At 36.3% G+C, this 12,021-nt stretch overlaps 1 protein-coding gene across 3 annotated transcripts; it reads left to right on the top strand.

Annotated features, from left to right (window-relative positions):
• Positions 1-2,355: 2,355 nt before the first annotated feature.
• Positions 2,356-12,021, top strand: LOC149564204 (uncharacterized). Of its 3 annotated transcripts, XM_089827275.1 has the most exons (8): positions 2,363-2,512; positions 5,398-5,466; positions 5,633-5,810; positions 6,014-6,068; positions 9,162-9,253; positions 9,349-10,602; positions 10,760-10,924; positions 11,047-12,021. In XM_089827275.1, the coding sequence occupies exons 6-8, from the start codon at positions 9,764-9,766 to the stop codon at positions 11,510-11,512; spliced, it is 1,470 nt and encodes a 489-aa protein (XP_089683401.1). In that variant the 5' UTR covers positions 2,363-2,512; positions 5,398-5,466; positions 5,633-5,810; positions 6,014-6,068; positions 9,162-9,253; positions 9,349-9,763; the 3' UTR covers positions 11,513-12,021. The 3 variants fall into 3 exon arrangements, 1 of the variants encoding a protein (XP_089683401.1); XR_016364170.1 differs by lacking the exons at positions 9,162-9,253; positions 9,349-10,602; positions 10,760-10,924; positions 11,047-12,021 and adding an exon at positions 6,266-7,053 and having other exon boundaries at positions 2,365-2,512; XR_016364169.1 differs by lacking the exons at positions 5,398-5,466; positions 9,162-9,253; positions 9,349-10,602; positions 10,760-10,924; positions 11,047-12,021 and adding an exon at positions 6,266-7,053 and having other exon boundaries at positions 2,356-2,512.

Below are 12,021 nucleotides of genomic sequence, written 5' to 3'. Positions count from 1 at the left end.
CATAATCCCAAGATAATTCCAATACCACAATACAGAAGGGTAGAACACTTCAACTACCATTGAGGTTGGCATGGGCATTGACTATTCACAAATCTCAGGGATTGACTCTTCCCAATTCAACAATTGATATAGGACCAAGAGAAAGAGCAGGATTGACATTTGTGGCAGTTTCATGTGTAAAATCTCTCTAGTGTTTGAGAATAATGCCTCCTTTCATATGATCATTATGAGAAAATGAAAAAGGGTAGACAAATTTCCAAGTGTAAGGATGAAGAAATTAGACTTAAGTGCCTTGAAGATAGTTGATATGATATGCTATTCATAAATGTTATATCTATAAAAGTCTTTTTGGACACATTAGTATTTTGTTTGTAACACTTCGTATTATATTCCATGTTTTAAAAATGTATCTATTATACAATGATAAATGATAAAAAAAACTTTCTTCATTTTAATTTATTCTATTTTAAGAAACCCTATCTTTTTTTATGATATTTTATTTTTATAGATCTTAATTAATTGTACTAATGTATTAAGTAATAATTATATCTTAACTAATTGTACTAATGTTTTAAGTAATAATTGTACTGATTCATTCAGTAATATTAGTTTATGTTTACAAATTATATTTACTTTTGCTTCAATGTCTCTTAATATTTGATGACAATATTATGGATAATTGTTCTTTATTTAAACTATTAAATTAAAAGATTCATTATATATTTTCAAAGAAAAAATCAATGAATATAATTTACTTATTCTAATTATCCTCCAATATGTATTTGATTTTGTTTCCTACTTTTAAAATTAGCAAACTTAACTTTATTTCTATTGACTTTATTTGGTCTATATTTAAGTATAAGTGCTAAATTTAATTTCTTTGTTCTATATTTGATTATATCTTATAATGGTTTTACATATTTATATATTGATATTTGTTTAAAATTTTGCAGCATATTATTCGAGCTATGGATTCTTCTATTGGAGAGTCAAATATCATTGTTACGAGTCTTACTGCTTCCGTCACCTCAAATAATTTCTTTGAGACTGATTTAGATAAATGTAAACGAATAATCAGGAAAGCGTGCTCACATATAATCAAAGCTTTGGAGAATGCTACATTATCAATTGATACAGTTGATGAACTAGAAATGATGGAAATGGCAGATGTTGCCAAATTTATGTGTGACACATCTGCAAAAACATATGCATTTCTAGAAATGATGAAAGAAGCCTACCGTGATCATTGCTCTAATAAAGGTCGCAACACCATCCTTATCATTGAGGAATATGTGCTGCAGCTACATCATTATGGAGAAAATGTTTTTTTTTAGTTTCTTCTCATATTTCCTATACTTCATCTGAATACTTCTACTTGGACTTATATTTCCTATTTCATCTATGTAAGTTTTAAACTAAAAGAGGGGTAAAAAATTTATTGAATATCAAAGAGAGCTAAACAACACAAGAAACAAAGATAACTACATAGCTTTATCCTAGTCCACAAGTTGATCCAGCATCTGAGAGAAATCAAGGGGAAGCATCCTAGGATCAAGAATGTTCCAAGCTGGCCCTTGCTCAAAGGCCCATTTAGCCAGACAATCAGCCACACTGTTCCACTCACGAGAGATATGCATAAAGGACACAGAATCCAAAGAATTGCATAATTGAATGATCTGCTGAATAACCAGAGCCAAATGCCAATCCACATGCACAAGGTTCCTATTATACAATAAGTTCACAACCACCTACAAGTCAGTCTCACAGATGATTCTTTTCCAGCCACGTAGACAACACTGTTCCACTGCAACCAAGATAGCCAGGGCTTCCATGAGGTTATTAGTATGGTAACCCTTGTATATAGAAAACAAAAATTGGATAGCACCAGAACTATCACGCCCAACTCCCACAATACCATATTTCATCTATGTAAGTTTTATGAACAACAACATGACTAAGTTATTTTCACTATTTTAAAAATAAAAAATAATAATAAAATAAACAAATATAATATATTTAAACAAATAACATTATTAATTGTGCGTTGCGTCTACTATTAGCATATATATATTTATATATATATAAAAGCTGAGAGTTATCCTTCTTGAGGCGCCTATTTTCATAAATTACCTCAGTGCAATAGGCACCTCGAGAAGGATAACTCTCCACTTTATATATATATATATATATATATATAAGCTAGTTAATTAGAACATTTCTTATATGAAAACTATTAAAAAATAAATAAATACTAATATAAGATCTTTACAATTGACTTTCTTCTTAACACTAAACTCATCCAATTTTTAAATTAAAATCTGTCAGAAGACACTATAATAATTTATTATCAGCAGAATTTCGTGTACTTCTTTTATGTTTATCTGCTATTTCAACGTTGAAGAGAAGAGAAGGTATCTTAGGGTTTCGTTCTGCTCTGCCCTGCTCTGCTCGTAACCACATGAAAATGGAGACAATACACACCTTGAAATGGATCCGTCCCGTCTTTAAACAGGTAATTTCTCCTCCTCATTTTACAAAACAATACACAACCTCATCTCAACAGAAACTCCATCCTCGCATGACACACGAATTTAATGTTGTGGAATTCACTCAGTCCATTACAGCCCTCTGTAAATCGGGAAACACAACCGCGGCGTGGGAACTTTTTCATTCAGCCATAATGAAACGCCTTCCTCTTAATGTTGTTACCTTCAATGCGCTTTTAAATGGCCTTGGGAACTCTGGTTTTCACTATAGAATAAACTCCGTGCTTCTTGAAATGAAAGAGATGAAAATAAATCCAAATGTTATCACTTATACGACACTCATAAAGGCTTTGTGTAAATCGGACCAAATTGAGGAAGCTCTGGGGATTTTCCACAAAATGAGGCACGGTCATTGTTTTCCTAATATTGTTACGTACAATACTCTAATTGATGGGATCGGCAAAAGAGGTAGAATAGATGATGTTCTTGTATTATTTGCTGAGATGATACAAGCTGGCATTTCTCCTAATATTATTGTGTGTAATACACTAATCAATGGTCTCTGCAAGGTGGGGCGGGAAGATAAGGCGCTAAGGTTAGTAGCTGGAATGAGAAAGAGTTATTGTTCTCCAAATATTGTTACATATTGCACACTGATTGATGGCCTTTGCAAAGTAGATAGAGTAGATGAAGCTCTAGAATTGGTAGCTAAGATGTTAGAAGGCGGTCATTGTTTTGACATTTACATATATAATATCCTGATAAATGGCTTTTCCAAGGCTGGAAGAATGGACAAAGCTTATAATCTGTTTGTACAAATGATAGAGTTTGGTCCTTCACCCAATGAAGTGACGTTTAGTACATTTATTGATGGACTGTGCAAAGATGGTAGGATGGACAAGGCTTGGGATTGTTTCCATGAAATGATTAAAAAGGGTGTACAGCCAAATGTAATTACTTATAATTCTCTCATGCACGGCCTATGTGAATTAAATGAGGTGGAAAAGGCTCAAAGTTTGTTCAAAGAGATGCTTAGGAAAGGATGCTCCCCAGATGTTGCTACCTACAGCATTCTAATTAGTGGTTTATGTCAGAGTAACAGAGAAAAGGAAGCATTAAGGCTTATTTCTGAGATGGAAAACAGGGGACTTGTTCCTGATGTAATTACATATACTACACTAATACGTGCTTTCTCTATAACAAGAGACATGAATATGGTAGAGAAGATGTTAGAGGAGATGGAAACAAGGGATTTAAAACCTGATGAAGTGACATACAACATAGTTATTTATGGTCTCTGCAAGGCAGGAGATTTTTCTATAGCACATTCACTCATGAAGAAGATGCCAGATGACGGCTTAACCCCTGATGCAACCACTTTTGCTTGTCTGATTGATACCCATTGCAAAATCGGTAAAAACAGATATGGCCTTGAAGTATTTTTACAACATGAAATTGACTGGTATTATTCCAAATGTGGGGAACTATAATATGCTGATTGATTATTTTTGCAAGGAAAACAAACTTGATGTGGCTTTCTCAATGCTGAATGAAATGAGAACAAAGGATTTGGTTCCAGATGTTATCACATACCATATATTATTCTGCACCTTCCGGAAAAGACAAGACTTTGAAAGTACTCTCTTATTGATGGATCAAATGAAGAAAGAAGGCTGTGCCCCATGTGATGCAATTGTCCGAATACTTGATTGGCTGCCTGACGGTTGTCAAATAGAAAAATTGAGTGACTTTGTAAATGATGGTTCTTTTGTTAGTTCCTGCCATGGAACTATAGCAAAAGGGGTAGAGTATGAGGGCAATTAAATTTTTTTGCTTTTCCGGTGAGAAACCAGCTTTCACTGTTGCTAACATGAACTCTAACGATAAGAGATGCAAAGGTGCTCAGAAGTTAACCGAGCAAGAATTTAGTAGCCTATGATTGGCCTCTACGGAATACAACTGACATTTGTTGTCTCACGATGCAAGAGGACTGCCTGACAGTGGTCAAATAGAAAATGAGTGACTTTGTAAATGATGATTCTTTTATTAGTTCCTGCCTTGGAACTATAGAAAAGGGGGCAGAGTTTAGGGGCGATTAAAACGTTTTTGCATTTCCAGTCAGAAACCACTTTTCACTATTGTTAATATGGACTCTAATGATTAGAGATGCAAAGGTGCTCTGAAGTTAATCGAGCAGGAATTTGGTAGCGTATGATTGGCCTTTACGGAATGCAACAGACATTTGTTGTCTCATGATGCAAGAGGACACATGAATTTCCAAGTCTAGAATTACTGCTGCCTGAAACTTTGCTGAGTTTCGTATCCACAAATAATGGTTTTATATTTTTTAAGCAGCATCCTTAGCACATCTGGCTCATGGAGTGCAGTAGTAGCTGTGCAATGTGGCATTCTGTAAAATAGTTTACCGGTGTTGTCTATGCTTCTATGCGTTTCATACATCCCGATTAGAGTAGTTGCAACTTAGAAAGCTCCTAATTCAGCGCAGGTAGGCCTTTGTTGCTATGACAATTGATTGCAGAAGACTGTGTGAGTTGTGCAAGGAATCAGACACTGTTCCTGTAATTTCTATATCGATTATCATCTATTGTTCTGATTTAATTTGTCTGTTTTTATCTGCATCAAAAGGTTTTTCGGATTGAATGTCTGTGCTCTTAGCATCTCTTATTTTTGTTTTGTCTTGAAATGTTTATATTTTCATGCCTTCCTCTTCTATCTCCTGCCAATTCACACTCTTTTGCTCTCATTTACTATTTTTCCTTTTCCTCTGTGGTTTAATAACTCAAGCAAATTGTGGGATCAGTGAATTTTCTTGGTAGATGTGGTCCCTTTCACACCTTTTTATTTCTCATCTCACTGTGCCCAATTTTACAACTTAATTCTCTCCATACAGGTACCTGCTGCAAGGTTTACCCAGTCAGTCTCTATAATCACCAAGACAGCCTTACTCATTTATATCTTGGTGTTTACTTCTTCATTCCTCTTTACTTGTAGCCCTTTATTTATTATTAGGCTATCATTTATTATTAGGCTATCAGCAGATAATGTCTCTTAGTGTTAACTAAATATAAAATCAGCAACTAACATCACATTCCTTTCTCTCACTTGCCATTTAAAACTGTCAACAGTAATGGGAATAATGAAGGAGAGTGAACATAAAAGAATGCAAAGAACGAAAGCCCATTCACTCTTTTCAGATAAAGATCTTATCTCGTGTTCGACCAGGAATTCATTGATGGGTGGCATGAGAGGCTGGTCCAATGCGAGAGTTTTAATGGGTTCCTTTGGTATACTCTTAGAATTCAGGCAGGTTTGCTTTAATCTGATGCCCTCCCCTAATACAGTTTGTAATGTTTTTATTTTGGACAAGGATACCATCAAGGGTTCAGAAATTAGGTATAGACAATATGATATACATGATGCCAATAGATATTCGTTTCTTTGTTCTGACTTATCAAACTCCAATCTTTTGTTTCCTTAGTGGCTCTGCTCTCATCTCCCTCTTGCAGGATTAGGCTCAAGCTCTGACTCGGGCAATCATCAAGCATGGATCGTCCAGTACAGGTAAGTGGGATTTCTTATTTTCATGTCTAGAATAAACTAAGACTGTGGATGAAATTTCTCTGTATATTTCTGTGATGTTATGCTTTTGAAATGCGTATGCCATGTTGCCAGAATCTATGGTATGTTTCAGTTGTTTTAACTATTACCCTACGAAATCCAGTGATAAAATCTAAGAGCTCTCACAAATTCATGTACAGGGGGACTCACTAGGCAATATTGGATAGTCTATTAAATCTTCAGCCTCCTTAATTTGCATACGGTGCCATTTGGCTAATGTATCGCATTTTTCATTTTCAAGTTGAAGATGGAGAGTTGTCAAAATCAATCAGTTCCTTGCAAATATTATCAAAAATATTTGTTAGAGGAATTCGTATGTTGAACCATAACTGGCCAAACTATGGAAAAGTTATATTGTTAACGTTTCAAACAGATCTTACAATGGAGTATATAATTGGGCTATACTGCTATGAGTGGTGGTGTCTAAACTTTTGAAGTGATAATGTTCACAAGGACTGTGAAAGGGTTGCATCCTATGCTTGTTAACAAATCTATCCTTTCTGTCGCCTGCTGGGTGCAACACATGAAGGGAAGCCTGATATACTTGGTCTCAAGCAGGGCATGATGAGTTTAAGGAAGATTTGCTGCTTGCAGCTAGGGTTTTATTGACCCTATTACAGCAGAGTCATGGTTGTTCCAACTATTCAAAGCAGGGTGCTGAAATCAGGGTCAAATTTGATGTATTATATGACTGTAGCAATCTCTCTCAGGAGTTCTGTGAGCATGTACAGGATTATCATGGAGGGTATGTAGGTTTGAGAAGAGGGCAGTACAAGCCTATCTAGTCTTTACTCGTGATGACATTCAACAGGACTTCATTGTATTTTCCAGCATCTCGGTGTTAGAAGTGCTCCATACAAATGTGTGAATGCATGGTATTCAATTCCTTCAGTTGTATTAATGCATTCTAGGTTAGTAAATTTGAGTACATTTTGCGTAATGAAATGATGTGATGATTTTATCATTCAATTGGAATATATATCAGCTCTAGCTCATTTGGTGGTCATTTAGATCCTATACTTACAATAATGACACTAACGAAAAATATATCTAAAAGTTTGAAATATTACAGTATCTTTCTTTCAGCAAACGACGCAAAATTTTAGCTTGGTACTTTACAGGAACAACTTGAGCACCTGCATCTTCTACAACACTTGGATACCTGCTTTTTATCTAAGGTTTCCATTGTAATGACCCTTACCAATAGGCCACTAATAACCACTAATATTAAATTGTGGAATTTCGTCAAACACTTGGCATACAAACTAAATACACTGCTGAAAGTAAAATGCTGAATAAAGAAAATTGCTGTGCAACAAATCTACTCAAATAACTGATGTAAAATAGTGTCAATATATTCATTCAATGATAACCAAATGCTTTTATATATGTTATGCGATTTTCAACTCAAGGCATTACAATATGGCACATTACAAACAAATCCTTATTGGCTGAATACAACTGAGAATTTCTTGCAATACAAATTGAAATGAAAAAAACCTGGATTGAGCAAATGCTGAAGACGAAATAATGAAAATGCAACTCCAAACTGCCCTCCAATTTGCTAACCATACGGCTTGCAGATACAATCATACATATACGGACTGGTACGACTCACAAAAATAAATGCTGGGCTGAAAGGTGCAAAAAATGATATGGAAATAATCATTAGGCTCCGAGGAAAATTCTCCCAGAAAATAAAAATCAAACTCCCAGTCAATAGTGAGATATGAACAAAAATGTATGTTCGAGTTGAAAATCGAACCCTGTTGAAAATGCTCAAATAAGCTCAACTTGAAGTCACTAAGTACCACTTCCAAAGTGCAACCCTTCAAAGGATATTTCACCTCCTCAGTTATGCAAATTCTTGGGAGACTCTGTTCCTAATGATCAAATGACAATCTAGAGACCAAGATGGCACCACAAATGCTCAAAGAGAAAAGTAATATAAACTCAAAACCCGGATGTTCAAATGAGAGGCCAAGCACTCTATTTATGCACTTTTCTAAGAAGCCTCTAACTTTTAGAAATATCCATAAAAATATTTTTTATGAAATCCCTTTATAATGCACTTTTATATTAAAGTAATTTAATAAAATAAAAAGTGCAACTGAATTTAAAATTATAATATTTTGGCCCCGCATAACACATAAAATAAAAAATATGATAAACCCCATCTCTCTGAAAGCAAATAATTGACTCTCTCACCAAAACCATCTGCCTACGAGAGTCCATAATAGGCAAATTCACTAAAAAATAACATGTCACTGAAAAGGGGACATGACATCCATTAATATAGGGACTTTTTTAGTGGTCACCATTATAAGCCTGCATTCACTAAGGACTTGCCTGATCTGGATATAGAAGACATGGTAGTGCGCTAGTGTTGGAAGCCCGAACAGGCTACAGCTTCAATGCTCTTATAGAGATGTACAGAGATATTCATAAAAAAAGAACCTCCATGGTCAAGGATCCATGTGCCTATAGCCTCTTGGCGTTGATTTTTTGTTACATTTCTTTTCTTTTAACTTTTGAAAAAAATGTTAAATGTATCAAATTTTGAGTGCAATTTATTTCAATAGGTTGTAAGTTCTGAACTGGATGAGAGTGGAGTACATAATCCTCAATACACTTGTGACCTATGTTCCCCGGGGACGTGTACTTGGCCTAAAACCCCCCGTTTCGGGGACGGGGACGTCCTGGGGACGGGGGGACGAGTATGGGACGTCCCCCAGCCGTCCCCAAATTCCCTTTTTTTGTAGGGGACGTCCCCGAAACTTGGGGACATGGGGGGGACAAAAGGGGGACGGCCAGCCATCCCCGGTACGGAAAGGGGACGTCTAGCCATCCCCCGACTGTACCGGGTACGGTCGGCCATCCCCTTTTTTTGCAAGCTCAAAACATTATAAAAAAAACATTTGTTGTATTTTTTTTGGTCGGCTAGTGGGCCCCACTCCTCCAAAAACCCTAAAATGTATATAACTCAACACATTTAAATTGTTTTAACCATTCTTTGGTTTTCATTTTATGTTGCAGTCGGCTGAAGTTTTCATTTTGCAAGTAGAGGAGGTAATAGTTTTGCTTCCAAGAGCTTGACCAAGGGTTTGATCTTCTATTTTGTCCACCAAGTAAGTATAAAACTCTTTGTGCTTTCATCTATCATTTTTTTAATAAATTTGTAACTTGCAAAGTCTGATTTTTTTTTTTTTTTTCATTGTTTCAGCTCATATATTTATTCAATTGCATATTTAAACACAATGAGCAGCAGTGGGAGTACAAGTAGTAGTAGTGAAGAAGAAAATGTAGAGGTTGATGTTGTTAGTAGTGACACTAGGCAAAAACCCAATCCTAAAGCTAATTTGTTTAAATGCCCTTCCGACATTATGAAGAATTTTGCAAAGGGTCTTCTCAATAGGAAAAAACCTCTTCTCTAATATGTCACACCTAGGCCAAAAGATAAAAAGAATTCGGGAGGGACTAGGGTGTGAGATTGTCATGTTTGTCTTGATGATTTTAGGGGTAGCTATACAAGAGTGAAGTCACATTTTTTAGGTGTTACATGCCAAGGAGTCAAAGCTTGTCCTAACCTAACCGATGAACAAAAATTAGAATGTCAAAGATTGCACTTAGAGGCTGAAATGGAGGGACAAAATTTGACAGTGACATCACCATCCATTCTCTCACAATCATCTAGGCATATTTCATCCGCCATTGGTACTAGTGGCAGCCCTTGTGAGTCTAGAGGGAAGAGAAAGATAAGTAATAGTGAGAAGGGCTCGGTGGAAAGTATGTTTAATGCACAGGCAAAGGAGAAGTGTGAGGCATCCATTGGTAGATTCTTTGTTGCTAATGGTATCCCATATAATGCAACCCATTCCACTTATTATAAACAAATGGTGAAAGATATTATGAGCATGAATTCCTCATTTGTGCCCCCTCGTGAGCATAAGCTACGAACCACTATCCTAGATGAAGAGTACTCAAAGGTTGCTTTATTATTTGAAGATATGAGACACACTTGGGTTAGGACAGGCTGCTCTATTGTGATGGATGGGTGGACCGATGTTAGACATCGGCCACTCATCAATATCATTGTCACATCTCCTGCTGGCTCTTATTTTTTGAGAGCCATAGATTACTCAGGAAAGAAGAAGGATGCAGATTTTCAGTTCACCATTTTGCGAGATGCCATAGAGGAGATTGGGCCCTCTAATGTTGTACAAGTTATCACAGATTCTGCACCTATGTGCAAATCAGTAAGTTTGATGATAGAGGGTGCTTATAGGCACATATTTTGGACCCCTTGTTGTGTTCATTCCTTGAACAATGCATTGAAGGACATAGGGAAGATTGAATGGGTGAAGCAAGCGGTGCTAGAAGCTAGAGAAGTGCAAATTTTTATTTGCAACCACCACACTTCACTTGCTCTATTCAGGTCCTTCTCTAAGAAGGAGTTCCTCAAACTAGCCGAGACAAGGTATGTCAATTATAATTATAGTTTACTTTTAGTTTGTTTTAACTTTAAGTTATTTTAAAAAATTATTTATAAGTTTACTTACATGTGATGCTTTTTGTTTTAAATTTTAATCATTAATGTTTAAGTTTAAATTTTTAATTTTTAATTGTTGCTATAGGTATTGCACATATTTCATCTTGATGGAGAGGATGATTGAGGTGTATGAGGCCCTTCAATTGATGGTGGTGAATCCAGAGTGGGAACGATGGTCTCATTCTAAGTCCACTGAAGGAAAAGTGGTGAGGCAAAGGATCCTTGATGACAGTTGGTGGTTCACAATGAAGTAAGTTGTTGGTTTTTAAATTTACTATTAGTCTTTTGCTTGCTGATTTTCCTACTAATAATCTTAAAATTCTTAAAATTCTAATTCTGATTTTTTTTTTTGTTGACATTTTGATCTTGCAGATACATTTGCTCTGTCATAGCACCCATTGTTGATGTCATTAGATATGTTGATACTGATGCTCCTAGTTTAGGAGAGATCTATGAGACTATTGACAGCATGTTGGGTAAGATGAAGAGAATTGTTGCGGCAAAGGATCCTACATTGAGCTTTTATGAGGAGCATATTAGGCCTATTGTGACATGGAGGTGGAACATAATAAATACCCCTCTTCATATGGCAGCATTTGCTCTAAATCCCAAATGGTATGCACAGTTGGGTGGAAGGGGCCTCCCATGTGATGATCCTGAGGTTTTGGATGGCTTCACAAAAGCAATTGATAAGATGTATTTAGCTCAAGATGCCTCTACTCTTCGTGCACAGTTCCTTGACTTCACCAACCTTCGTGGCCCAAACTTGGGTAAGCCACAAGCAAGGTTGGATAGAGTTGTTTTGGCACAGAGGGATCCTATTGGATGGTGGACTTGACGTGGGAGAGATACACCTGAGTTAAAGATACTTGTCGGTCGCCTCCTTTCACAGGTTGCTAGTTCTTCAGCTGCAGAGAGGAACTGGTCCACATATTCATATATCCACTCTATCAAGATGAATAGACTTACCTCTAAAAGAGCGGAGAAGCTAGTGACAGTGCATCATGCTCTTCGACTTGCCGATCGCCAGACTCCAGAGTATAGGCAGACACCAGCTTTGCGATGGGATGTTGAGCTTGAGGATGTGGCCCAGATAGATGAGGATGACATAGCACCAGGACTGGTTGGGGTTCCATTAGATGAGACTACGCTTCCTGTGGAGGATGACAGTGAGGAAGACTCTGATTTTGATGCCATGGATTAGTAGAGGCAAAATAGGAGCAGCAGTCTGCTTCATTTTCTATGTTTTGCTTTTTATGTTGAACATGAACATGATTATGATACATTGATTATATGATACTTATTACTTTATGGCAGCCTATAGCTTTGGGCATATTTTGATTTTGA

Source organism: Cupressus sempervirens, chromosome 4 (assembly GCF_028749045.1).
Source record: "Cupressus sempervirens isolate cs-2001-9-10 chromosome 4, ASM2874904v1, whole genome shotgun sequence".
NCBI lineage: Eukaryota > Viridiplantae > Streptophyta > Pinopsida > Cupressales > Cupressaceae > Cupressus > Cupressus sempervirens.
This window is presented reverse-complemented; position numbering and strand designations above follow the sequence as displayed.